Source organism: Pleurotus ostreatus (assembly GCF_014466165.1).
Source record: "Pleurotus ostreatus strain PC9 chromosome Unknown scaffold_1, whole genome shotgun sequence".
In the NCBI taxonomy this organism is placed as follows: domain Eukaryota; kingdom Fungi; phylum Basidiomycota; class Agaricomycetes; order Agaricales; family Pleurotaceae; genus Pleurotus; species Pleurotus ostreatus.
The window spans coordinates 3,309,233-3,336,240 of NW_023503156.1; the positions used below are offsets into that span (position 1 = coordinate 3,309,233).

General features: G+C 49.9%; 7 protein-coding genes and 1 non-coding gene across 8 annotated transcripts; 2 read left to right on the forward strand and 6 right to left on the reverse strand.

Annotated features, from left to right (window-relative positions):
• Positions 1–7,440: 7,440 nt before the first annotated feature.
• On the reverse strand, positions 7,441–8,261 carry PC9H_001218 (uncharacterized protein; the record flags this gene model as incomplete). The annotated part of the gene is made up of 2 exons (XM_036770869.1): positions 7,441–8,125; positions 8,191–8,261. 2 exons carry the CDS (start codon positions 8,259–8,261, stop codon positions 7,441–7,443), a joined length of 756 nt encoding a protein of 251 aa, XP_036636714.1.
• Positions 8,262–14,887: 6,626 nt separating this feature from the next.
• PC9H_001219 (uncharacterized protein) lies at positions 14,888–16,686 on the reverse strand (the record flags this gene model as incomplete). The annotated part of the gene is made up of 2 exons (XM_036770870.1): positions 14,888–16,627; positions 16,681–16,686. 2 exons carry the CDS (start codon positions 16,684–16,686, stop codon positions 14,888–14,890), a joined length of 1,746 nt encoding a protein of 581 aa, XP_036636715.1.
• A 211-nt stretch (positions 16,687–16,897) lies between these two features.
• On the reverse strand, positions 16,898–19,367 carry PC9H_001220 (uncharacterized protein; the record flags this gene model as incomplete). The annotated part of the gene is made up of 7 exons (XM_036770871.1): positions 16,898–17,885; positions 17,933–18,071; positions 18,120–18,325; positions 18,353–18,378; positions 18,410–18,691; positions 18,745–18,966; positions 19,017–19,367. The coding sequence occupies 7 exons, from the start codon at positions 19,365–19,367 to the stop codon at positions 16,898–16,900; spliced, it is 2,214 nt and encodes a 737-aa protein (XP_036636716.1).
• Positions 19,368–19,540: 173 nt separating this feature from the next.
• PC9H_001221 (uncharacterized protein) lies at positions 19,541–20,648 on the reverse strand (the record flags this gene model as incomplete). The annotated part of the gene is made up of 2 exons (XM_036770872.1): positions 19,541–20,116; positions 20,313–20,648. The coding sequence occupies 2 exons, from the start codon at positions 20,646–20,648 to the stop codon at positions 19,541–19,543; spliced, it is 912 nt and encodes a 303-aa protein (XP_036636717.1).
• A 229-nt stretch (positions 20,649–20,877) lies between these two features.
• On the reverse strand, positions 20,878–21,545 carry PC9H_001222 (uncharacterized protein; the record flags this gene model as incomplete). The annotated part of the gene is made up of 4 exons (XM_036770873.1): positions 20,878–21,148; positions 21,200–21,244; positions 21,300–21,434; positions 21,490–21,545. 4 exons carry the CDS (start codon positions 21,543–21,545, stop codon positions 20,878–20,880), a joined length of 507 nt encoding a protein of 168 aa, XP_036636718.1.
• Positions 21,546–22,332: 787 nt separating this feature from the next.
• PC9H_001223 (uncharacterized protein) lies at positions 22,333–22,976 on the reverse strand (the record flags this gene model as incomplete). The annotated part of the gene is made up of 5 exons (XM_036770874.1): positions 22,333–22,459; positions 22,511–22,571; positions 22,623–22,658; positions 22,712–22,834; positions 22,892–22,976. The coding sequence occupies 5 exons, from the start codon at positions 22,974–22,976 to the stop codon at positions 22,333–22,335; spliced, it is 432 nt and encodes a 143-aa protein (XP_036636719.1).
• Positions 22,977–24,511: 1,535 nt separating this feature from the next.
• Positions 24,512–24,585, forward strand: PC9H_001224. Its single transcript has one exon. It is a non-coding gene; the product is annotated as a tRNA-Ala (tRNA).
• A 33-nt stretch (positions 24,586–24,618) lies between these two features.
• On the forward strand, positions 24,619–26,906 carry PC9H_001225 (uncharacterized protein; the record flags this gene model as incomplete). Its single annotated transcript, XM_036770875.1, has 7 exons — positions 24,619–24,740; positions 24,791–24,913; positions 24,968–25,074; positions 25,130–25,821; positions 25,873–26,249; positions 26,302–26,482; positions 26,799–26,906. The coding sequence occupies 7 exons, from the start codon at positions 24,619–24,621 to the stop codon at positions 26,904–26,906; spliced, it is 1,710 nt and encodes a 569-aa protein (XP_036636720.1).
• Positions 26,907–27,008: the final 102 nt, after the last annotated feature.

Consider the following 27,008-nt stretch of genomic DNA (forward strand, 5'->3'; position numbering starts at 1 on the left):
CAACGTTTCTGGTTCACCATTAGAGTCCAAATACTGAGTCTTGGGTCCTTTAATAGGTAAATCATCAATAAAGATATTCGCAACATGCGGTATTTCATCTTGAAGAATATGCATCATGCATTTCTGAAATTCCGTAGGCGAGTTGGTATATCCCATTGGTAAGGCTGTGAGTCTCAATAATCCTAAAGGAGTCCAAAATGCTGTCATGTCACGAGATGTAACATCTACGATACGAGCATCAAATCCCCAATAAAGATCGAATGTGGTACAGACTTCACATCCTGTGTACGGTTCTACAAAATCATCCACTATTGGTAATAATCCAGCATCACGAATAGATACAGCATTCAAGGGTCTTAGATCATGGATAAATCTTAATGATCCATTTTTCTTGAGTACACAAAACCATCTACACCGATATGATGATTGACATGGTTCATATACTCCAGCGTCTATCTTGCTCCTAAGCATTTCAACAACTTTATCTTTAATGCCTGGAGGTATAGGAATGTTCTTGTATTCCCATGGCGTGTGCGGTACGGTGGGCATAATGTAATCTGAAAAATAGTCTTTGCGTAATGTTCCTCTATCTGTTTCTTCAAAAGCTAGGGACATTTCGTTGACTTGCAATATGTGATTGAATAACTTTTCCTCTTCTGGTCTGAGAAAGTTATCTTTGTTGACTTCTATGCCTTTCAATCTTTCCAAAGTTAACCGTTTTCCTGGCACGAAATCCGGTGGATGTTTTGAAAGAGGAGGTAATGAAGCTAGTGGGTCCTCTGGAAAGCTACGAATGACTTTAACATCTTCAGGATATACTCCCGAGACTGGGTGAATCTTTTCAGCTACACGTTTATATGCGGTGAAAGCTTTGAACTCAAAGTCAGATGGTGTATCACTTTCCGTGGGGAGAAATAGGATATCCTCATTCCAGTTAATATCATTAGCAAATGTGTGGATATATTGTATCTCATCATCAATTGCATCTATACTGTAGAAGGAACCTTTATCTGTCGTAATTTTCAATTGCGAAGTATCTTTAGTAGAGTTGGAAATGACCGCAAGTCCAACCAATGACGAGGATATCTCCGAATTACAATTCTGAGATAATTTCTGAGAGTCTAGTCTTTGAATACTCTGATCTTTGAGAGAACATTGTGATATGATTTTATCTAGTTCCTCATTCACTGAGTTATAGTTAAGAAAAGAATCCAAGAGATTACGTCTGACAAGTCGAAATAATTGACCCAATAACACCAGTATTATTGAGTACATCAACCAGTGAGAATACATGGATGTGGTATGATCTACTAAGGATAGTGGAGTCCTATCTAAAGCCATGATAGAGGGAAGCAGTAATAAGTACAGAAAAATACAAGTCCAATATGATTTGAAACATTTGGTAAGTACTGAGAGGAAAAAATAGAAAAAGTCCAACATGGTACGTAGCATGCTGTATATATAGGTGTAAACAAGTTCTCCTGTTTACTCCTTTCCCCTGTTTAACTCCACGTGACATGAATCTTTATATATATTCGGTACACGTTCATTCTGTATCTTATCTCTCGACCACGACTGTTAATCTTACTCACTGATCCTCTCATTCTTGTCCTTGAGTGTTCCACACCTCATCGTGGTTCCACTTTTTTTTTGAGAACGATCAGGCTTCGGCCTACCTGCTCAACCCCGGAAGACCAGAACATCCCCAGCTCAACTCAGGGTCTCGACGTAGCGACCCTGAGTACCGCTTATCCCCGCCTCCCCGCCTTACCTTCCCCGTCTCCCAGATTTCCTCCACGCTGTCGCCCAGAAATCAACCCTCCGTACCGGTGTCCCTAACGACGCGTAGCCGCACAAGTAGCAGCTCTCACACGGTCTCATCAGTTCCCTGTGCCCCCGCTCGCAATACACGCGTACGGACAAAATCCGCCCCAGTCCTCATTCCAACCAGCAAAAGAATTCGTCTTTCCTCCCACGCCACGCTCTTGGTTCCTGCCACCGTCGAAAACGCGTCTTCCACGCATTCCAGGACGCATATAGGCTCAGTTACCACGCATACATCCATCCCCGTTCCCCCCGCTTACACTACCGCCCTACCATTCCAACCTCTCGCCGACATGGGAGTACGCGCCAAGGTCGAACAGTCTGCACCTAACAGACCGCCCACAATGGGCGAAGGTGACGTCGATGCCGGCATACTTTGGGACTGGTTCGTAAAATCAGAAAATTTCCTGCGGCACAAGGGTACCGCTGCGGCTGACATGGTGAAGACGGTCGCATACGGAATGACTAGCGTACACGCTATTAGGTGGCTGGCCGCCAATGGACCGGCTCTGCCCGCCATGGACTGGGAGACTTATAAGGACCAAATGCGTGCGTTATACCTTCCTACTGACTGGGAATATACCGCCAGAATGGCCGTTCTTCGCCTCAAACAAGGTTCCCGCCCTTTTATGGACTTCGCGTTGGACGCTATGGGTCGCAACAACTTGCTCGCTGGGACGGCTTCGTTTATGAACGACGACTTCTTACGGGACGCCTTAGAAGCCGGAATGGACCCCGAGTTGGCCATAGAGTGCCACCGAGAAAACACGAACGCTATTGTGGAGTTCCGGCCGTGGCTGGATGAAATTAAACGGCTCGATGAGCGTAGACGCCAGCGTTTCAAGGAGATAGCTAAGGAGTTCGCGAGGCTGAACATACGCACTACTGTGCCTGGACGCGTGCCACCCAAGATGGCGGCCATGGCTAACGCGACTAAAAGTTCTAGCAGTACTCCTTCCTCCGAATCCGGTACCCCTTTCGTCCCCATCCCGAAGCTTACGGACGACGAACGGACACTCTTGAAGGAGAATGGGGGATGTTTCAAGTGTCGCAGATTTTTCGCTGGCCATATTGGACCCCGTTGCCCTAACCCCCCTTTAGACGGTGCTACCTACAAGACACTCACGGCGCAAGACGTGCCCCGCAGACCCTCTGGCTCGTCCGTTCGCCCTGCCTCTTCGTCCCGCGTCGCCGCGGTTGTGAACGCTTCGACCACTTCCGCGCCAGTTGAAGAGGAGCTTATCAACTTCACGAGCGGCGTCGAAACTGTCGCCGCTGTACTCCCCAATGTGGTGTCCGCTGTGGTGGATACGGGGTCCCCAGATTACTCTGACGATGAGTGCGCCCCCTTCTCGTGCTCTAACCTATTTTGGTCTTGTCACATCCGCTCCCCTTCTCTTCCATCCCCTCTTCCTGTTAAAGGCCTGATTGATGACGGCTCCTCCGTAGTACTTATTAGGGAGGACCTCGTCACTCGCCTCAAGTTGCCCATCATGCAAGCCTCAGAACCTTTTACCTGTCAAGCAGCCTTTTCTACAAACAAGATCGCAGTCTCTCTCTCTTCCTTTGTCAAGATTCAACCGAGTTCCTTGGACGGCCGTTTCGCTTCACGTACTCTTCGAGCTTTTGTCGCTCCCGCTCTTGTTACCGACCTTATTCTGGGACTTCCCTTTCTGTCTTCCAACTGCCTCGTCGTCGATCATGGCGTGAATACGTGTATCACTAAACTGGACAATGAATTATCATATGATTTGTTGCATCCCACCTCCTCCGTCGCTTCTAAGCCCGTACCGTTGTGGAAGACGAAGCATTTACGGGCCAGTGAGGTTCGCGCTGCACGGCGGCGTGCGCGTCCTGGCGTTCGCGACGTACTTCTCGGGCCCGAGATGGCATCCAAGCTTCGTTCCAGGTTGGCAGCTCACCCCGCACGTGGACAGCGCGGTTCGCGAGGGGATAACGTTGTCGCCGCTATCAAGGAGCGTATCGAGGAATTGAACGCTATTGAAACCTTCGAGGCGCAACTGAAGCGTATGGATGGGGAGATGAAGAGGAAGTACGCTGACCTGTTCCCGGACGACATCCCCCCCGTGCATAACTTACCAGATACAACTTATCACCGATTCGTCTTGAAGGATGCACATCGCATCGTGCGGAAACGGGAATATGCTTGCCCGCGGAAATGGCAGGATGCGTGGCGTACATTGCTGGAAGGGCATCTGGCCGCTGGCCGCATGCGCCCATCCGATTCCGAGTACTCGAGCCCGGCATTTCTGGTTCCCAAGGCAGACCCGAACGCGATGCCCCGGTGGGTTAATGATTATCGCGAGCTGAACGATAACACGGTCGCTGACAGGTTCCCACTCCCTCGTATCGCGGATATTTTGGCGGACTGCGGGCGTGGCAAGATCTGGGGGAAGCTCGACATGACCAACACCTTCTTCCAGACGAAAGTGCATCCCGATCACATTAAGTACACGGCGGTACGCACCCCGTTTGGCCTTTATGAGTGGGTGGTGATGCCGCAGGGTTGTCGCAACGCTCCTTCGACGCACCAGAGGAGGATGGTCGCGGCGCTGCGGCCTTGGATAGGAAAAATCTGCCACGTCTATTTGGACGATATTATTATTTGGAGCGCTAACCTCGCCGAACACATTAGGAATGTTGAGACCATATTGCAGGCTCTGCGCACCGCGAGCCTATACTGCTCGCTGAAGAAGACGTCCCTTTTCTGTACATCAATCGACTTCCTCGGGCATCGCATCTCAGCGGACGGTATTCAAGCGGATTCCTCGAAAGCGGCGAAAATTACGGCTTGGCCGACTCCACGGACGGCTTCAGACGTCCGACAATTCCTGGGTCTTGTGCGATACCTGGCGGCTTTCCTCCCTCGACTCGCCGAGCTGACTGCAGTACTGACTCCGCTGACGAACAAGGTGGCTACTGGCGAGAACTTGGTCTGGCTCGACTGCCACCAACGCGCCTTTGACGGCATCAAGGAGCTGGTCTCTTCCCGCGACTGCCTCACAGTCATCGACCACGAGAATCCTGGCGATAACAGAATCTTCGTGACGACAGATGCGTCTGACTTGGGAACTGGCGCGGTACTGTCATTCGGTAAGGACTGGAAGTCGGCGCGCCCTGTCGCCTTCGAATCAAAGCAATTGTCCCCGGCCGAGAAGAATTACCCGACTCATGACAAGGAAATGTTGGCCATCGTTCGCGCGTTGCATAAGTGGCGTAACGACTTACTTGGCGCAGAATTTGAAGTTCACACTGACCATCGAACTCTCGAATTCTTTAACAAGCAGCGAGATCTTTCCAAGAAGCAGCTCCGTTGGCAGGAGTTCCTGGCGGATTTTAATTTCACTATCAAATATGTTCGCGGTGAAGACAACACAGTCGCTGATGCACTAAGTCGCCAATTTCCTGCCGGCTCTGCGATCGTTGCACCTGTGCTCACTGTCTCTGCTGATTCCCAGCTTTTGCGCGGCATTAAGGAAGGCTACGAGGCGGACCCTTGGTGCTCCAAGTTGTTGAAGGATGGCATCAAGGTTGCAGGTGTCAGCCGTCGGTCCGGGCTGTTATACGTCGCCGACCGCCTTGTGGTTCCCCGCGTGCCGGCGATACGGGAGTCAATCTTCAGACTCGCGCACGACTCCCTGGGACATTTCGGCGCTACCAAGTCGTATGAAGCACTGCGGGACTCATTCTACTGGCCGAACATGCGACGCGATCTCGAGAACGCCTATATTCCAGGTTGTGTCGACTGCGCTCGAAACAAGGCCCCCACTTCCAAGCCCGCTGGGCCCCTGCACTCCCTCCCGGTTCCTGATGATCGCTTCACGGACATTGCGCTCGATTTCGTTGGACCCTTGCCAGTGGATGAAGGTTTTGACTACCTGCTCACCATCACCGACAGATTAGGTGCCGATATCAGGCTTATTCCTTGCAAGAAGGATATCACGGCCGAGAGGGTCGCTGCCCTCTTCTTTGATCACTGGTATTGTGAAAACGGGCTTCCTAGCACGATCATCAGCGACCGCGATAAACTTTTCATTTCACGCTTTTGGTCGGCGTTACACGAGCTGACGGGCGTTAAGCTTAGGCTTTCTAGTTCGTTCCACCCCGAGACTGACGGCGCCAGCGAGCGCACGAACAAGACGGTGATCCAGTGTCTGCGGTTCTTTGTGGATCGGCACCAGAAAGGCTGGGTTAAGGCCTTGCCCAAGGTGCGCTTCGCGATCATGAACACGGTTAATGGCTCTACAGGTTTCTCCCCTTTCATGCTACGACTGGGTTTGTCGCCGCGCATCGTTCCCCCACTCGTCACACCCACCGCGACCGAGGTTCCTGCAAGTGCGATCGATATTATAAGGGCGCTGAACGATGTAACAGCTGAAGCTAAGGATAACCTTCTCGCGGCTAAAATCTCTCAGACGATCCAGGCTAACGCTCATCGTCGCCCAGATCACTGTTACGCGGAGGGGGACCTCGTGTACTTATCTACCTCAAATCGTCGCCGAGAATACATGCATACTGGTGACAAAAGGGTCGCAAAATTTATGCCTCGTTTCGACGGTCCTTATGAAGTCATTCACGCTAACCCAGAGAAGTCTTCCTACACCTTGAACATGCCCAATGCTGATCATACGTTCCCTACCTTTCACTCTAGCCACCTTCGCCCATTCGTTCCCAACGACGGTAACCTGTTTCCTTCGCGTGAGTTGGAGCGGCCTGCTCCTATCACCGGGGACTCGGGTGATGATGAATATTTCGTGGAGTCGATAATAGATGAGAGGCGTGGGCGCAGAGGAATGGAGTACCTGGTGACGTTCAGAGGTTATGGACCAGAGGATAATCGGTGGATGGCGCGGCACGAGGTTGAAGAATTGGAAGCACTGGATAGATGGTTGGAAAGAGCCAAGGTCAACAACGTTGTGGCTCGACGACGGCGCGGCCGCAAGAAGAATGTCTCAGCCGCGTTGATTGTCTCCTTACTCGACTCGCTTCTCGACGACTACGACCAGGACCACATCTCGAGCCCTTTTTTTCCTTCTTGAGCACGCGGTCTTTTCTTTGGAGGAAGGGCGAGTGTAAACAAGTTCCCCTGTTTACTCCTTTCCCCTGTTTAACTCCACGTGACATGAATCTTTATATATATTCGGTACACGTTCATTCTGTATCTTATCTCTCGACCACGACTGTTAATCTTACTCACTGATCCTCTCATTCTTGTCCTTGAGTGTTCCACACCTCATCGTGGTTCCAATAGGGTAACCCAAGAGGCAAAATGTTCGTACGGATTGCAAGAAGGGGAGAGAAGAAAGAGTCTTTTGAGAAACTTGGAGAAAGAAATGGGTACAGGTATATATATAGTTCAAATCAAATGTCCACGCTGAGCGTAATATAGACGAGAAAAGCAAGATGAAACAATGCAAAAGGGAGCCAGGTATGTCCGAAACATAAGGGAGAAAGGACTTTGGTGTGTGGGTTTTATATATATAGGAAAATGCGAAGTAAAGAAGAAAGGAATGAAAGTAAATCAAAATAAAACAAGTTGCTAAAGAAAAAAGGACTTGAGACAGTCTCAAAGTCATGATACAATGGCGACTTACATCAATAAGCGGCGAGGGAATCTCTGCACCACATAATGGCGCGCCGATTATTCTGACTGTCGAAAATGTAGTCGGGATCAAGGTATCCATGAACGAAGAGGCTGCGGACATGAGAAGATAGGAAGTAAGAGATTTCACGTAAGTGACGACAGGTGTTTGCCATTTGTATAACCTCTTGATATTCGAAGTATTCGCTGATATGGTGAAGGAATTCGTCTTCTTCGGCGGTGAGGAGTGGGTTTCGAGGTGGATTAGGCTGCCGTTCGGTCCAAGTATGCGACGATCCGACTTCAGGGTGAATACATTCGCAGGAAAAGCCTTGAAAGAGGGGAATGTGGTAGTCCAAGAATCGAAAGAAGGCGCAATGATGGTAGAAGTAGTGTCGCATGTCACTAGGTGCTTGTGGACTGTCGATGAAACGTCGAAATTCCGGAGTGAAGACGTAGTAGATAAGTTCGCGAAAGAACTGTAAGATATCGATGCGAATCCGTTGCAAATAGATTATCTTGACGTTCCATGGATTAAAAGCGACGACGTGGTTATCGGAGGCCCAAGGATTCTTGTAGTGCTCAACGTAGTAGTCGTAAGGCGCAAGTTGCCCATAGTTCTTTGGTAGGACGTTGACATTGAAGAATAGAAGTCGATTACCTTCAACGGATTCAAGCGGTTCTTCGTCGTGATTAGCGCTACAGAGTTCGCATTCGTCCAGTTCGTGGAGGTGTCCTCGTAAGTTCCTATAAACGTCTCTGACGGCGTCCTGGGAGCACCTGACGGTTTACCACATTTATACATGAAGCTCATATGAGCTTTATATGAAGTCATATGCTTTATATGGACTTTATATAAGCTTCATATAGAGAAAATGTAAATATATGTTTCATAGAAATAGCAGGAAAATCTTTACATTTATTCTACTTGCTTCACATTTCCTTTACATTTCCTCTACATTTCTTTTACATTATCTATACATAGTATGTGAACTTTATATAAGATTTATGTAAATATTTATATGCAATACACATGAAGTTCACATGAAGTAGATTTGATGGAGACATGATTATGAAAGATACATATGCTTCATATGAATTTACATGGATTTATATGAATTTGTATGAATTTATATCAATTTATATCGATTTTCTGCAATTTATTGGAGGTTTTCTGAGGCAATTTCCGCTTTGGGACGTCCAAAAATGAGTTAGCAAGGGTTATCTGATGATAAGTCATTTTTCGCCGAACGGGCGCTTAACGACGAATATTAACATTCTTTTTATTTTATTTTTCTTTTCTTTTCTTTATTTAGGCACGCGCCTATCCGGCAATCGCCGTGATGCCACGTGCATGTGACAGTGGCGTGCCACGCTGGCACTGCCGCCTTCTTTCTTCTCAACCACCACCATCCCCTCACTTTTCACCCAACCCACACACACGGAATGCCCCCAAGAGCACCACGAAGCACCCAGAAGGCGTCCACGCGTGGCGCAGGGAACAAGGAGGAGGGCCAGGGAATGTAAGTCGCCCCGCCCCTTCCTTTTGTCAAAACTGACAGCCCCCACCCCTTCCCACCACCCCCACTTCTCTCACCTTCCATTTCCCAATGGCAACCATGCCCCCGCGCCCTCATTTTTGCCCTTGTCGTCGCCCCTGCGCTCCCGCTCTCTCGTTTTCGCCCCTGCAACCTCGTCGTCGCTCCCGCACCCTCGTCTTCGCCCCTGCGCCCTCGTCTTTGCCCCTGCAACCTCGTTTTCGCCCTTGTCATCGCCCTTGTCATCACTCCTGCGCTCCCGCGCCCTTGATTTTGCCCCTGCGCCCTCTTTGTTGCCCTTGTTGTTGCCACTGTGCCCTTGTTGTTGCCACTGTGCCCTTGTTGTTGCCACTGTGCCCTTGTTGTTGCCACTGTGCCCTCGTTGTTGCTACTGTGCCCTCGTTGTTGCCCCTGCGCTTCCACACCCTTGTCTTCGCCCCCGAACTCTCGTTGTCACCCACCACCCACCCCGCACATTTGTCATCGCCTACCACACGCCCACCACATCCCCATCACACACCCCTGCACTTGTGTTGTCACCCACCATGCCACTGCACCCGTGTCTCACCTGTTGTTGCTCAACAGTGCCATCAAGCCCAGGTCCACCAGATCAGCCACTGCTGCTGCCAAGGCAGTACAAGAGGCTTCTCAAGAGACAGAGTAAGTACATCACTCTTTTATCAGTAGCATAGATGTAGAGTAGTAGTATTATTAAAATAAATAAATTTCTTTTAAATTCACAAAAAAAAATCTGAACAATGTTTGATAGAGATGAAGATGAAGAAGAGCAGCCAGTCAAGAAGTCCCGTGTATCTGCTGCAAAGAAGACCACAAAAACCAAGAAAGACAAGAAGTATGTATCACTTACTTGCTTGCTTGTACCGGTTGCTGACTTCCGATATTTATAGGACCTCTGCCGACCGTGATGCAGAGGACAAGGCTGCGAAAGCAGTTGCTAAGAAGAACATGACACTGTATGTATTGATATACTCATCATGATGCCTGCACCGTACTAATTAACTATAGTACGTCTAGAATCCTCCAGCAAAGTGGGGCTGGTGTAGCTCCACCGCCTCGCTCCACCGGCACAGGGATTCAGATCCCTTCCACTACCCCGCGCATTGTCTCTGACCGTGCACGTTGTCCTGATCCCGACTCAGGTGACGATGAAGACCCACAGGTCAATGCCGGTTCCAAAGACGACTCAAACTCCGGCGACGAAGAAGAACTTGCTGCAGTCAAGAATAAGGGTAAGGGTAAAGCTAGAGACTTGCACAACCTTGGTGCAGAGTCAGACAAGGACTCGGATGCTGATGTGGATGTGGGGGATAAAGAGAATGACGATGAAGATGTTGATGAAGAGGCCGCTGGAGCTGCTGAGGGTGAAGTTGCTGGTGTGGGTGATGGAAGTGATGACGACGAGGGTGATGCAACAATCATGGATGTTGATGTCAATGTCACTCCTCGCAAGCCTGCTAAATGTGATGCTAGCCAGTCCCCACTCACTGACAAGCACACTGGTAAGCCTCAGCGCCGTAATGTCTCTCACTCCAGTGCTGCTTCCAGTGCCGCTTCTCTCCCAGCGCCTTCTCACTCGCCCTCTCCACCCGACAACTTGCAGGAATTGCAGGGCGCTTCGCGGACCACTGGTGGCTTTGCACGTGGTAACGCCTTTGGTACTGCGCCCAACATGGCTGATTTTGGTGAGTCTCTCAACTTCACTTCCTCTGCTTTGCACTTACCTTCAATCTAGTTCCTGTTGGTGATGTTCCGCCCATCGAGACTCATGGTAAGGGCAAGGTAGTCATGCACACCACCTTGGGGATGACCAACAAGCCCCACTCTGTAACCATGGCCCGCTTTCCTACGCTGGCACCAATCCTCAAGATCCTGACTAGGAAATTTCCAAGTGTAACAGGTTAGTTATTGAACTCCCTTCTCGCCTAATATGCTTGCTGATCTGAGTATGTAGAGTCTGCTCTTTCCATCTTGGATGTTGATGGGGAATGGGAGGTTGCTGGCCCTTTTGCCCTTGCGCTGGAGGATGACATGGATGTGACTTGGAATAATGACTTCAAGTTGCTCATGCTTTTGGTAAGCTTGTCTCCATCTGCGCCTGAGCACTTCTAACTTCACAAAATCAGGAGCCCCTCCCTGCAGTGTCTACTTCTGCATTTCCCGCCTTTCCTCCTTCCCTCATCTCAAGTCGCCCCGGCAGCTCAGTTGCCCACTCTGGTGGCTCTATTGCACCCTCATCTGTTGCACCCTCAGCCTCCATCTCGTCTGTCGGTGTCGCTACTGCAGGCGCACTTCCACCAGCTCCAGATCACATCCGTGCAGCTTATTCCACCAAGCAGCACCTGATCCCGTACACTGTTCTTCTTGAGGTCCCAGTCTCCTTGGTTCCTAACACCAAGCCCAACGATGGGGACATCATATCGGCATATGAACACTGGAAAGCTGCCAGCACTGCTTGAGAACGACTCAAGGCCAAATATGACGCTCACGATCCCAAATCCCCTCCTCTTCCTCCCTTTCCAAATGTCGAAAACACTCGCGCCATCTACATGAATCCCAGCAGCTTCAGCAACTACAATCCCCTCTTTCTGGCTGCCATTCAGCATCCAGATATTCCACATATCTGGAGGGTGATGCTGGAGTGGGCTCGGCCATCTACAAGAAATTGTGGGGTGCAGTCAACCCTGGCAAGGCTACCTTGGGCCAACTGGTGGAACGGATCAACACTGAGCAGAAGAAGGAGGAGAAGAGGTCTGCAAAGAAGAAGGCTGGGCCATCCAAATCGAAGTAAGTCATCAGCTTCATACAACCTAGAATTTCTCCCTATGCATATATCTTTGTACTACTATATTTATTGAAAATTGCATATATTTTGCACCATTTCTTGCTTGAGTCTCCATCATATTCTGTCTGAACACGTGCTCATTTGCCTAGTTTCTGTTTACAGACCTACATGATGCTGCTAGTGGTGTGGTTCTTGCTTGGACTTGTTCCATGTGTTGCTGCAGCACGTAAACAAGATCCATTTCCAAACATGCTCTTCACTGAGTTTGCTCAAAGCATTCAGGACAACTTTGGTCCCAAGATCAAGCTGTCTACTGTCTTGATGCTTCTGATGACTCTTGTCAGTAATACGGATCTCCTCAACCTTCATGGACAACAGCAGGCTTCTCAGCAACAGGAGTCTACTAGCTGGATGGCTGCCCTGGTCCGTGCTGTCAAAGCAAAGCTCTCTGACAGTGGCTTTGTCTCCCTGTTCACCACTGACGACTTACGGACTTCACGATCTGAGCAGCAGCAAATTACGCTTGCAGGCAAGAAACTCAGCCGGTTCAGCCGCTCTCTGTCTCTTGCTTCACACTCCAGTATTGGGAATTTCAAGTCCAAACTTCGCCCCATCTCCACTGCTTCTATTCAACCCATCATTCTTATCACACCCATCGTCATGGCCTGTCCAACTCTTGACTGTAACGACCATAGCCTTACTCAAGACCTCCGGGAACGTGATATTGCTCATGTCACATTGCTCAAGGGGAGTCAGTGCTTGGAGAAAGTCCCCGTTCTGGCTGGCAGATGCTCTTCCTGCAATTCACTTTACTGGGCAGATCACGAGCGGTTCACCCAGAACAACGGTGATGACTTGTGCTTGTACCTCAACAATGCCAAGTATCTCAAGGTTGGCAAAAGTGTCTGGGTCGACCGCACTGTCTCTGGGGCTATCGTCAATGCCAACTATAGCTTCCATGCTTCCACTGCTGCCATTACCGAGTTTTGGAACTTCTCATTTGTTAAGCCAAGTGGAGGTACCTTCAAACTCAGACGTCGATAAGTCTGGAAGGCCTTTGTGGAGGAGTCTATCTGGCAGATGGCTAAGTTCAACAAGCGCCAGATTGTCTTTGAAGACAATCTCTCCATCAATGCTCTGGTTGCTGCTGCCTACATTGAACTCGGCGACAATGGAGTTATCCGCAGTGCAGAGGGACATTCTTGCGATGAGTGTTGTCATGCATTCAAGGATGTTGCTGATGTCATTCCAAGGCAACCCAATGACCCTGCTGCAGTTGTTGGCCATGATGAAAATCATGCTGTTCCAGACTATGCAGGGGAACCTGTTGATCCAGATGCAATGGAGGTTGACAACCAGCCTGCTGCTGTGGTTCAACCTACTGGCCCTGTTGCACCTGGCAATCATGGAGAGGTCCACATGATTGTCATTGATGGAATTGTCATGGGGCCACGACATTGCGCAATGGAAGGGTGTGAGGCAGGACTTGAGAATGCCCAAACTGGGGTGTTCTGCAAGAGGCATGCAGAGAGGATGGAAAACAAGTGCCATATGAAGGGATGTGGCAAGGTCAAGGTTGGTGACACAAAGGCCTGTCAAGATCACCAGGGGCAGTGGGCCACATTTCGCAGGCAATATGCCAACACCTCACTTCTTGGAGTGCAGCGGATGTTGAGAAGAGCTCAGGAGGAGAGACAGGAATGGTTGCCTGTTGGTGGAGGAGCAGAGGCGCCAGAGCATGATGACCTTGCAGAGCAGGAGGTTGAACAGGTATAACAACTATAACAACTACTTCTCTGCTCCTAGGTACTACTGCGTGGAGACCATCTGTGCTCCATGTGGTGTGGTCCTTGCCTGGCGCAAGTTTGCCAAGTCAGAAGGGGTGGCCAAGATTCTTCAGTTCCTTGAAGATGTCTATCCTGATCCTGCCTCACGCCCCAGCTACATTGCCATTGACAAGGGGTGCGCCTTACTCAAGCATATTGTCAGGCAAGGTCACTGGCCTGCTTGGGAGCCAACAACTAGGATTATTGTGGACTCATACCACTACATCAACCACTGGATCACTGATCATCTTCGCTGGACCTGGTGCAATCCAGCACCCCTCAATGGAGATGCACCAAATCTTGTAGTGGTTGCCAATGACAAGCAAGGCAACCCTTACTATAAGAGGGCTTTCAACACTCAGGTAAGTGAATTTAGTGGTCTAGCAGTCATACTTGTCTAATTTGAACTTAGGCTTGTGAACAGCTCAATGCATGGATTGGAGGTTTCCAGACTGTTCTCAACCGGATGACAGTTAGCAACTTTGATTTCATGATGCATGTGCTGTTATTCATACACACTCAACGGGTCATTGCCAAGCAGGAGGAAAAGAAGAGGAATCAAGAAGCAGGAATAGAAATGACAGACAGTGATGAGGAGAGTGAGGATGAAGAAGACTCAGGGAGTGAAGAGGACGAGGAGAGTGAGGAGGAGGAGGACTAAATGTGTCAAAGTATTTACCTCTACTATGTATAAGTTGCATATGAAGTGCGCATGAAGCACACATAAACCACATATAAAGTTCACATGAAGTGTACATGTATGTTATATAAACTGCACATAAAGCATATATATATGCTGTATAAACCACACATGATGCTCATATAAAGTATACATTCGCTCTACACAAACCACACATGATGCTCATATGAAGTTTACATTTACTCTATATAAAGTGCATGTAGTGCATATATAAATCACATGTAAAGCTCATATAAAGTACACATGAAGCTCATATAAACCACACATGAAGCTTGTATGCACTTGTGTATGAGACAAACTCATAACTTAGTTGTAATCCATATGAATATAAACTCTTCATATGTGCTTCACATGGACTTCACATGAAGCACATATGAATGTCGCATATAAACTTCACATGCAGTTCATATAAGCTTTACGTGAAGCTCCTCAACAATTGTTATTGCCTCAAAGTCATGAAGAAGTAAAGAAAATGTAGAAGAAATGTAGAAGAAATGTAAAGCCATATAAAGGAATGTAAAGTTTCGCAAAAGAAGTGGGCTTTATATGACCTTTATATGAAATAAATGTACGGAAGATGTGAAGTCATGTGCTTCATATGAGCTTCATGTATAAATGTGGTAAAGCGCCAGATATACCGTCCTGGGCTTTCACAATATACTCTGGTGGTCCGTCAATACCGTGCCAGGCTTCTGGGAGTAGGATTCCTTGCCTGGATGCTTCGCAGATATCCACGACGTACTGCGCGATATCAGTATCGCTGTCGTCCTTCCAGTAATCGTGGTAGTCGGTAGGTGCTTCGAATCGGTTATGCCAGTTGCGTAGTGGATGGTTATCGTAAGTTCCTTGATATTTAACCGTAGTGCGTATTCGTTTGAAGTCGGCGTGGTTGTCGAGCCAATACGGGTGGTTTTCTGGTGGTTCAGCCGTATATTTCGCCTGTTCTTTTGTGTACGAGGGCGGGTTGCTCATGCGACGAATCACGGTAGTCTCGGCGCCATTATAATCCCAAGGGTCAGGCGCATCCGTAGCCAATTCATACATTAACTCGCCTGGATATATTTGCTGCGTAGTGGCGAATATACTGGTAGGAATGATGTTACAATTGGGAGGAAGGTTTGGGGAATGGTGGTAATCGATGATGGGCGTATCAAACATTTCATGGAGTCGAGCTTGAACTTGGATAGGTGGGTGAAGAAGGATGATAGATTCGTCATCTTTCACGGTAGCGTCCTCCTGAGATTCGTCTGAGGGGTCCGTTGACAATGGCGGGGAGTCTACAGCTTCCGAACTATAGTCAGACTCATCCATGGACATGTAATCCTGGCTCGACTTATCGTTCTCTGAGTCGTCGGCCGTCTTGGTAAGGAATGCAGGGTACTTGAGGTTCGTCCAGTCTGTGTTAGATTTCGTCGGTTCAAGTTCGCGTTCTGGGGTTGGGTATGGAGTTGAAGTACGGTAGGTTCCGTCAGCGATCTGTGTTCCTCGTAGTGCAGCTTCGGTTGGAGGGTGAAGGATAAGTTCAAATGAGCTAGATGATGTCGAATCATTGTCGTGATTGTAGAGGTTGTGTAGTCGAGGTAAGGCTTTTGGATCGCGAAATTCATTGACTACAATGCGAGGGACGTTGTGGTTGAGAAACAGAGTCATTACTTTGACAGGTTCGTCGGTTTGTACGGTCGTATCCGTTGTTTGAGTGCGTTCGTTGCCAGATTGTGCAGGAGCGATGTCAGGCGACATCACGCTCGACTGCGAGCCTAGTGTTTCTGAGTCTGACGAAGGTGAGTCCAATGCGGCATCAAGTGCTGCAGCGTACTCACTCAGTTCTTCCTCAGTAAGTTGAGGTAACAGAGGAGGTTGTTCTTGAGGTTGCGACGGCGTTTCCATGTTCAGCGTATGTAGATATTCGTCCAGTTCGTACTTGTTCATGTTGTCGACCTCATTGAGTGTAAGTCCGCTTTCTTGCAAGGCGTAGTGTTGCGCGTGCGTGAGGTTGTGTCGTAGACATACAAGTGAGCCATGTGGGGGGTGAAGACAGTCCTTGGGGTCGTAATCCTTATCCATTCTATTTACTTTGATGAGGTTACGCGGCGAGGGTTGGCTGATGAGTGCTGGGTTGACAGTAGTGTTTGTCGTCGGTTCAATTTCGTACGAGGGGGTGATCTTCCTGTTATAGGCTCGCTCTTGAATTTCCTGAAGTCGTTTTGGCGGAAGATTCAACGGACTGGTGCTAACTTGGCTACTATCCGATTCTTCTAAGTGTTCAACGCTTTCCAGACTAGGTAGGGAGTGGGTGGAGTCGACATTGACAGGCGTGACGACTGGTTCAGCGTACTGAGATCACTAGATATTGTGCCAGTGGTATACCACTAGTCATGGTACCACACAACCATTAGTACACCAATGTACCAAGTTGCCACTGGGTTCACCTACTGCATAAGGCAAGAGACCCTTATTGGGGAGTTCCAATTCCGCTGCCCAGCGCCCACCCCAAACTCACAGGTTGCCTAAAAGGGAGAATTATTCATATTTACTCATATTTAAATACTATGGCCGCAAAATGAATGGATTCCAATCAGACTAAGCAAAAATACATGTATATATCTAGGTTGGCGGCCCCTCAGGGGGGTGGAGAGGGTTGTATAGTTCGAGAAATTGAGGCACGCAGGCCCACCTCGCTTCAAAGCTCCCTGCTAAACGAGTCCTAACGTTGGCTTGCTGTCGCGCATAGGCATTCAATCCCTCCCTCAGGACCTCAGGACCAGGGATGCTTTCGTCGTCACAAATCTGGCCCTTCCACCACTCCGCTTGCCAGCGCAAGAAAGCCAATACACGCCGCATTTCCTCCTGCAGCAGCAACACCTCCTCACTCCATCTCAAGGCTCGAGCACGGCTCTTGCACCACTCGAGGCACAAGGAGCTGTGGAGTCCGTCGTCGCGCTCTTCGTTACCCGCCGTTCCTGCTGTTCTCCAAATCCACGAGATCGTGCGGTAACCTTCGCCGAGATTGTCAATATCCGCCACGCCGAGTCCGCGAATATCCTCAGTCTTCAGCTCCTGGAGCTCAGCGCGCCAGCTGTCGTCCTTGCCAAGAAATCGGGCCAGTACTGAGAGAGCCGCACGAGCAACGCGGTAGCGATGGGATGCTCTATCAATTTGGCCTTGGACGCGTGAGATGTTGCCCATTGATCGAGTGAGAGCGCGTTGGCCACGATCGAAGCGATCTTTGTAGTGGAAGACAGAGACCCGTAGATGAAGACCCACCCGTAGAGCATTAAGAGCGTCCAGGGCCTGCGCGTATCGTAATTGCCATTCGATCGCGCGCAGTTCCTCACTGCATCCAAGTGGTGTCCTGAAGGTAGATGGGAGACAGAGCCAAAGTCGAGCGACGTCCTCGGTGGGATTAGATGATGTTTCGTTGGCATCGTTTGCCTGCGCGACAATGCGAAACGCACTCAGACAGTATAGCTTCTGGACATCATGGAAGTTCGAAATTTTCATACACAGAGTATTTGCACGATTGACGACTGCGAGACATTGTCGGTCAGTGGCGTGTTGGCCGAGTGATGCCACAGCTTCGAGGAGCTGGTGTCTGACGCAGATTTGAGTAGAGTAAATAGCGGATATGCCACTACTTACTGTTGCAGCTCGAGGTCCAATCCCGAGGCAATATACATGAGGGGCGTCACCTCGAGATGAAGCTGCTCTAGCGTGCCAGCTGCGAGGGCTTCCGCTTCTTCGTTGGCGAGCTGAAGGCGAACGGCATCTTGCGATAGTGCTAGGGGATGTTAGCGTGAAAGCAAAAGCTAATGTAATAACTACTTACTTGTTGTTTCCGCCATGTAGGGGTTGGGTTTTGAATTATCGGCTTCCCATGATTCGACTAGCGAGCGCCATTCGAGAATTGTCGCCGGTTCCAGGTGCGCTTCCAGTTCGCGGTGATTCTCAACATGCGTACTACATTGGGGGATAGCCTCCTTCAACCGCCGAAGTAAAGTATTGCCTACAAATGTTTCATTAGCCATGTGTATCCTTGTAGAAAGAAACTGGCGAACGTACCTAGCACGACAGTCTTCTTCCAGTTTCTGTCCCCCATTAGATCATCCAGAAGCTCACGACGCGAGCCTGGACCTGGAATGAGGCCGCCGTTTGAGGAGTCGAGACAGTAGAGGGGAAAAGTCCTCGTTGTAGAAGTTGGACGGTAAGCGGCTGAGCTGTTTGGCAGCCACAGAAATCGAGACCGACTTCATGTATGCCTTGGACGTCAATGACCATGAAAGTATCGGCTTTGGCTCGAGTGGGGTTCAGGCATATCTTGCCCAGGTCGTGGCCGAGTTGGATCCGTAGGCCCAGCGCCTTGAGGCTGTGAGGAACGAAGTACGATTCTTCAGTCCAACGCTTCAAGGGATATTGTGAATTTGTGGGTTAAGAACTAGAGACACTTTGCGTACCTCTATGCGATGGAAAGGAGTCCGTCGGTGATTAATAACGATGCATTGCTCGCAGTAGAGTGCCTCATCGAGGCAGTTGAGACAACGGAAGGTAGTATCGGTGGAGGGGGCTGAACAACCGGGGCAGACAATGGCACTAGCCGCCTGACCACGACCGGCCTTCCTAAGTAGCTGCAGTAGATATTGCTGTCTAAACGGTAGCCAACTGGCCAGGGGTTCGTCCTACTGGATAAGCATGTACCCTAAAGTTACCACGCAAATCAAACACTTACTGCCGCTGTCCGATTTCGCTTTTTGACCAGCTCTATGTCAAGCTCTGAAAGCTCATTGATGTACGCTATATCGAGGTCTCCAAAGTTACCGGGATCAGGGAGGGTACTTGAGGAATCAGGGGGGAATAGTGAGTTTTGCTCAGAGGTGGTGTATTCGTCGTTCCAAGTGGGTTCCCATGCTGGAGATTGGCTATCCAGAAGTGGGGGGAGCAGGACAGAGCCTGTGGACCGGCGAAGCGAGCTCCCGTGGCTCTGATATGAGACATGTCGGTACGCGATATCTGCAGGAGGAGCGTCCTTGACGAATAACGAAAACGCCGAAGTAATATGTCGTCGTTTTGCCTTGGACATGGCTAGCGCCAGTGGAGTCGCACCAGTGCCCACCAACAAAACCATGTGAGACCATGTGACCCATTCTTTAGGGCAGCCTTCGGCAAACTTACGACTAAGAAAAAGAAGGCCGTCTCACTATTGACTGCCATGAAAGATGTATTTAGAGCTCAAAAAATAAACAACGACTCTATCTAGATATGTGATTCTACGACAGAAACGGGTGTGGCTTTCCGAGCCTTGTGGAGTAAAATTCGACGGAACGAGTGAGGAGCGTTGTAAGTAGAGGTGCGGGCGTATTGATTGATCTCAAACTCGTCAACTTTGTGCAGGAAGGCACGAGCGCCGAGGCTGAAGCTGACCTTGTCCTCAAACATAATGACCACAATACAGGTCTTCTCCTCCTGACGGATTTGGAGAAGGGCTTCAGCGCGCGCTCTGCATCCCTCTTCAATGATATTGAGTAGTTTGATGGGGAAGAGATAGCAGGAGGAGTAGTGGTAGTCGTGGTATGGGTGATGAGAGTCCGTATAACCGTGTTGGCGTACGTGGAGCACAACGGCGTGGGTATTGACCCTCTTCTTCCAGATTTCATCGCGTCGAGGGCCCGCCATGAGGTCGCAATACCCAAACATGAAGAGAGCGAGGGCGTGGATGTAGTGTCCGTATCGGTAATTGAATCGTACCATTGCACGAGCATGTGGTTCAGCGGAGACGAGCTGGCAGACCCGCTTGTGCATTTTCCAATCGGCTTGTTGGCAGTCAACAGTCTAGTGGTTCATCAGTGCGTTGATACCCTGCGGCAATAGAAAGGACGTATGCAATAAGTTACCAAGTAGCACGCGCCGCAGCGCATCAATGACTTGCGAGGGATATCCCGCCGGCATTGAGCATTTGTGCAACGACGGTTGTGCTACGTGCGGTGGTCAGTACGTGTCAGGATTGGGCCTTTGGGATGTCGCCTACAAAGTAATGTAGACCAGGTCCATAGTGGTCGGGCGCGAAACGACTATCTTCTTCTTCAGTGTCTGTTTCCGACTCTGCAGACCTGCTGTCTAACTCGGTTGTATTGTCCTCGGTGTCTGGGTCCTCGGTGTCTGGGTCGTTCTCGACATCTGGTTCACTCGGAACATCCGAATCGTTCTCGACGTCCAGCTCATCCTGAACATCTGGCCCTTCGATTTCCACAACCGTCCGGGGGCGAATTGCTGGAGGTAGAACATCGTGCGCAGTGGGACTGGTGTGCCGCTTGCGTTTTCGAAGTCGGGTGTACGCTGAGGAATGTGGATCGGGCGGGGGCATGGGTGGCAAGCGATGGGGGACACGTAGGTTCTTTCAGCCTGGGTGTTCAGTTGTTATTGCGAGAGGAAACGTACTGGCTTCGGGAAGGGATCCGCATGCCCTACGGGAGTCAGTGGCACAGGCGACGGGAGCGAAGCTTGTTTGAAACTTGTTTGTTGGCCATGTTCCCTTCCGTCGACACACAGAATCTGCCTCAGGTAACGGTATCAATAAATATTAAATACGCCCACTATTCCAAGTTGTCAGAGAATGGTGATTGTTGCCTTCGTTCGAACCATCGGGGCATTACACGACGCCTGGATGAACTAAGCACCTTCGGAACTATCGGGGGCGTCTTCGCTTCTGCTTCGATTTTGGCCTCGCTTTCGTTGTCTGTGTCCAATGGGTTTCCGTCGCCCAAATACCCACTATCGCTAACTTCGCTGCATTCATTATCTTCTTCAGCGTCGACATGATCAGCCGGGGGAAAGAGGGCCATGATACCGGCCAGCACTTTTTTGCTAAACATGACTTGTTAAATCAGATGGGAGATCCGATAGAAACCTGCAAACCTAGCACGCCGGCGTGCTTCTTTTGCGCGAAGAATTTCACGTCGACTGCAGAATAGATTGAGTGGATGGCACTTGATGTCTGCAAAAACTGGGTACTCACCTTTCACGGTATTTTGCCTGTGAGGCACGCTTGGACGCGGCTGCATTGGCTGCCACTGTTTCGTCCTTGGAAGTGTCACTTGCGCGGAGGCGGCGCATTCGTAAGCGAGCTTTTTCACGAAGCGCATCCTTGTTCCTGGAGGGAGACGGAATATGAATCGAGACTATGCATAAATTGATGAAGGGCTTACTTTTCATAGTATGAAGCGGCCGCTTTACGGCGTTTGCTTTGTTGAACATTCGTCATGATTTGAAGATCGGAGTGGAGGAGGAAGAGAGGAACAATGGGGCAAACTCAAACGGACGGCGGGTCGTGATGAGCATGGCAAGTTTGCGCTGATCGTGACGGGGTTCGTGGCAATTGTGGCGAATTCGTGATAATCGTGGCGAGTTCGTAATAATCGTGGCGAGTTCGTGGTGATCGTGGCGAGTTCATACTTGACATTGAGTGTTATTGGCACTGTGGTGAGGTATTAAAGAGCGCTGGTACTGTGGTGGGACATCTAGAAGGATAATGAAAGGGAATATGTGGCGTATTCAGAGTTGTAGCGTATGGGGGCTCACCATAGTGTCGGACTGGTCAAACGGAGCGCAGCGACTCGTAGTAACCTTTGAACCCCGTATGTGAACCTAGGTGAAGACGTGAGTGTTTTTTCAAAACTTTTGAGTTTGTTTGAGGGTTAATGAATACAACACCACAGACATAGCGTAGTCGTAAGTGGTGGATGGGCAGTTGGCACTAACCTCCCTGGTGTATCCTATGTCGAAGGCTATGTTTGAAGGCCTAATTAGCGCCCATGAGAAGATAGATATGGGCGCCTTTGGCTCTGACCGTGGGAAGACTACCTTACTGATGTCTACATTGACTGTGGGAATATAGTTGTATTTCTCACTAGCAATGTTGTATCGATCCCGCTTGTAAGATGTAGACAAACAATATATTCTCCCAGATGGAGTGACAAAGAGCGCACGAACAACATGTTTGAAATTAAGAGATATCGAATATTCGGCTGGTACGCAAGACAAACGGTAGCTTAGTCAATGAGGCGGACCTGGCCAGTCGCAGCGGCGGCATTGAAAGCCACAATGGCGGCCCCACGGGTAGGCTCCTTGTTGTAGATCGAGCCTGCAACACCAAGCACAAGGGGGGCGGCGTTCGTCCTAGCCAATGATCAGTGTCTACCCCCACGAAGAAATGGAAAGCAAACTAACCAGCCGCGAAAAACACCCACTTGGAGGCCGACTATAACAACGTACCAGCGCCGGTGCAAACCTAAAAATATGGGACAAACCCGAGGAATCGATCTGCCAGACTATGACTTACAAGTCGAGGCCTCTGCTTCCTGGTCTTCGGAGGAGCCTGGCAATCTCGATCAGCAACGAATCATCAACCAATTAGGCGGGCATGCTCACCCATGGTGGGTCCGTCGCCAGGGACAATTGGAGGCGCAGAGTTGGCTGCGACAGCCACAGGAGCGGGAGTTGGCGCCGGAGCCGGAGGAGAGGGATTGGCACCAGCGCCAGCATTGTTCGCCGCTGTGAATCATGTATATTAGCCAATTCAAACAACGACGAGAGTATAGCGAGACGTACGAGGTGTTAGTGCCGCCACCTGCACTGCGAGGCTAGCGACCATCTCAGCAAGGCGAGAGATTTCGGAGTCAGTAGTAATAGCCATGGTGGGACTGATGGGGGGGACGGGGCTTGTAGCGGGGCTTTATGAGAATGCCGTGAGAAGCAGAAGCAAGGAATGCCCAATTTTCATTGGCTCAGGCGATTTGACCATCAGGAGATTGATTGGCTGGGGAAACCCAATCTCCACCCTGAGACCACCGCGCTGTACAACTAGGAATGGGCCGCAAGTGGACGACAAAAGACCAAGAAGAGTTTCTTACTGGATGGGGGCCGCGTTACAAACAAGCCAGCAAAAAGAAAAATTACATGTTTTTCTGGGACGACCTTTTTGTTGAAGTGATGTGCACACTTGTTGTACAAATGTATAACAAAGTTGCGCTATACCAAGCGCCCGGTTCCTACGCATTGGGGACCACCCATAGACACTGCCAACACCCATTGGGACGACCCAGGTCATCATGGGATGACTGGTGTTGACAGAATTGCTAAAAGTGCGCAAGCACTGTTTAGCAATCTGTACATACATTACAAGCGCACGACTCCCACGGTCAATGCAACGTTCCCACGTTCAGCGCCCCATTAGTAGGTCTGTTGACCTCTATTGTGACGGCCGGAACAGGCACCGGAACGCCTCGGTCTCCGCAGGGAAGCAAAAGCAGCAAAAATGAAACATGGAGCCATCATTAGAATGATGTCTGGCATGTTCCCAAGCTGCTCCGGAGCTAATCAAATTCGGACGCGATTTAGTGGACACCTATATTCACGCCTCGCGCAGAACAGTACCCGTGGGAACCTGGGATGGTCATTTTCCTTACATGTCTAGAGTAATAGACACAAAGAGTCAATAGAGCGCAAATCATTACATATTATTGATTGATTGCATCAACATCATTAGTGATTGTTACCAAGGCAATTAGAGTGTATTAGGACGCTTCTACAAGCTTCTAATCAGACTATAATAGCCTAAAGTTTAACACTTTTTTCGGCATGGTTCATCGCGTTCCCCAAGGCTGTCGCGGCCGATGTAGTGAACATTGCGCCCGAGCTATGGTCACCTGAACAACAGGAGACAGCTCAAAAGGGCATCCTGCAACGTAAAGCGGTAAGCTAGCTCGTTCATGATAATAATAGCGAAGTTACTTATCTAGAGCTAATAGCAACTGCGAGACTGGTTTCGAAACCACATGCGTCCCGATTGTCGCGTGGATTCGCCTGGATACATTAGAAAGCTTGTGAAGCTGCATGAGCAGAAGAATACTGGCAAGCGCTCTCGAAAGGCGACAGAGATGTATTCGGCACGATTCTACCAAGGCTCAGATACCCAGAAGACCGTTCAGAAGCGACTGCGAGACGAGGCACCTCGTGATTCGGCTGGAGAGCTTATCCAGGAAACGAAGGCGGAGAAATCGAGTCGTCGGATGAAGATCTACGGTGCTGAGTGTTGGAATGATGTAATCCGGCACATGATCACCATTTGAATGGACTGGAAAGGGGCATTGCCCGGCCAGTAATGAATAAATGGTTGGGTGGTCATGTGATGGGGAATACATAATTGTTGGTTGTGCAGTCATTGAACAAGGCCAGATAGCTCAGATGGTTAGAGCGTCTGGAAAGCATCCAGGAGGTCCTTGGTTCAAACCCTAGTCTGGCCATCTTTTCTTGCCCCTGATTTTAACACTGAGATCATGGCGGCATGGAAGGGCGCGACAGAAGAACAAACAAGTGAGGTATTGGTTGCGCTGGACGAGAGCCGAATGCGAAGAATGTCTGAGGAGGACAACGATCCTATGCCAGATGACCAACAAGAGTGAGTATATTATAGCAATGTTCGAGTATGGTACTTACCTTTCATTTCAGAGGGCTTCGGCGTCTTCCTCGTCTCATGGACGTGGCCGCTAAGGAAATGCATGACGTTTCGGGATGGTACTTTACGATCTTGAGTGGTGGGCGTGGTGCGGCTGGTGTGGTCCAGACGGCGAGGTACGTTTCAACGGCGATAAGAAACCTGGTATCTGTGCTAAGGGGAACAAACAGCTTTCATCTCGGGCAAACAAGGAATGGTGTTGATTTCGAACACGCTTACAGCGATTTCAACGAAGTTGTGATGAAGCCATGGACCTCGTTTGTCAGGAATTTGTGTGGTACGTGTTTGACTTTGAGAGTTGACGGGCGCCTGACACAAGTTCATGCCAAAAGGGGAAAGTGGTGCCCAGGTTCCAGCCTCGGAAGGGAGCACACTTGAACACGTGCCCAATCAGGGTTCCGTTGGTCCACCTTCCCCATCGTCTCGCTCCCCAATCCCTCGCCCTCCGATCCCTCAGGAAGGGCTTGTTGGTAACAGGCACAGAACGCCTCAGATGGCCCAACTGGAGGGTGGCACTGATGGTACGGCAAGAACCCCCACTCCCACCCCTCCGTCTGGCGATGGCAGCGAAAACGTCTCCCCTCGACATTCTGAGGGTGAAGCGGCACAGGCTGAGCCACAAGCCTCGAACTCACCACCACCTGAGAACGCTCCCAGCAGCACATCTGGAGGTCGAGAGGATGGGCCAGTTCGTGCCGAACCACAACTCCCTCATTCCAGCTCACCACCACCTGCCGGCTCACCACCACCTGCCGGCTCACCACCACCTGCCGGCTCACCACCACCAGCCCGCTCACCACCACCTGAAAATACAAATGACGGACGGAGGAGTCCTTCCCACGACGCAACCATTGAGCACAACACGACACTTCGGGCTTCACAGGGCCTCCGCCCAGATTCATGGCTTCAACAAGCTCTCAAACGTCTACAAGCCACCGAGGGACCTGATTGGCGTGAAGCGGTAGACCTGTGGGAGGGTATTGAGAGAAATCAGCTCGAGAAAGCTCAACCTGAGGGCACCAAGGTACGTGATTGTATCCTCAACCTCCATGAACCCGGCTCACAAACTCGACAGCAACGCTTCTCCACTGTGAACCGCCCCCCTCAGATCGCACGATGGTTCGCCTATGGGCGAAACTTTACTACTGATCCCGACATCTCTGATATAGCACAGTACGAGCAGGAGCTGCTCACCTGGTGGGCGTATCTTCAGCCGGAATGGCGTACTTCGACAGACCCCCTACTGCTTCCTTTGTATCACACGCCGGAGGGCCAGAATTGGAGTGTCCTCAAGGTTACAGGGTCTAACGGACTCCTGATCGTCATGATGGCTTTCGCGTGGTGGGGTAAGGCCGTCGGCCTGTCTCCCTTATGGCTTACTGCCACAGCCGACTTGAAGCACACCTTGAAGGCCCTAGCAAACCTCTGCGAGGAGACGGGTTCTGTACCCCGGTGCGTACCCCATATTAATGGTAACGTATTTTGTTTATACAGATCCCCGCAGGCGTTCAACTATCAAGGAGCGCAGAGGTGCTGGCACTAACATTGGAAAAGAAAACTCCACCTTGGCCGGCCGACGCCGCAAACAAGCAGAGGCTGCCCCTCTTGCTCGTGTCTCTAGCAAGCGCCGCAAACAAGCAGACCCTCCGACTGTCCCTCCCACTCGCATCACACGTAGCTCCGCTGTGTGTGCTTCCAACAGTCGTCGCTAGTAGTTACAGCTTTGTTATGTATCATTCGTCAATGTTAAAAACCTTTCTTGTTCATTAACGTGAGATTTGCGAACTTAACGAGATGATCGACTGAACTGAGGGACTTGGAGAAACTTAGTTAGTGCAGGTATAAGACTTAGCATTTCTCATGTATGGGACTTAGCAAATTAGCCAAGGGTTGGAGAATGGACTTAGCAGAAGCCTATGAGTCTCATGATATTTTGTGAAGGAGATTGCAGTATGTGCACATGTTTTATTGTGATCTCAAGACATGTATTACTGCTCGCAGGTCCACAAAGTGGACGATGGGATGGTAGACGGATTGGGGACAAATGTGATAGAAGAATCTACTATCTCACAATACTATCTCACAACAGGACTGACCGTGGAAGCCTGATTATGCCAATCATTTACAAGATTGATTTGGAAGGCGCGGAGCATGAAATCCACTCAAAAAGGAAGGTGGCCGAGTTTTGACGCCCGGCAAGGGCACAGCCAC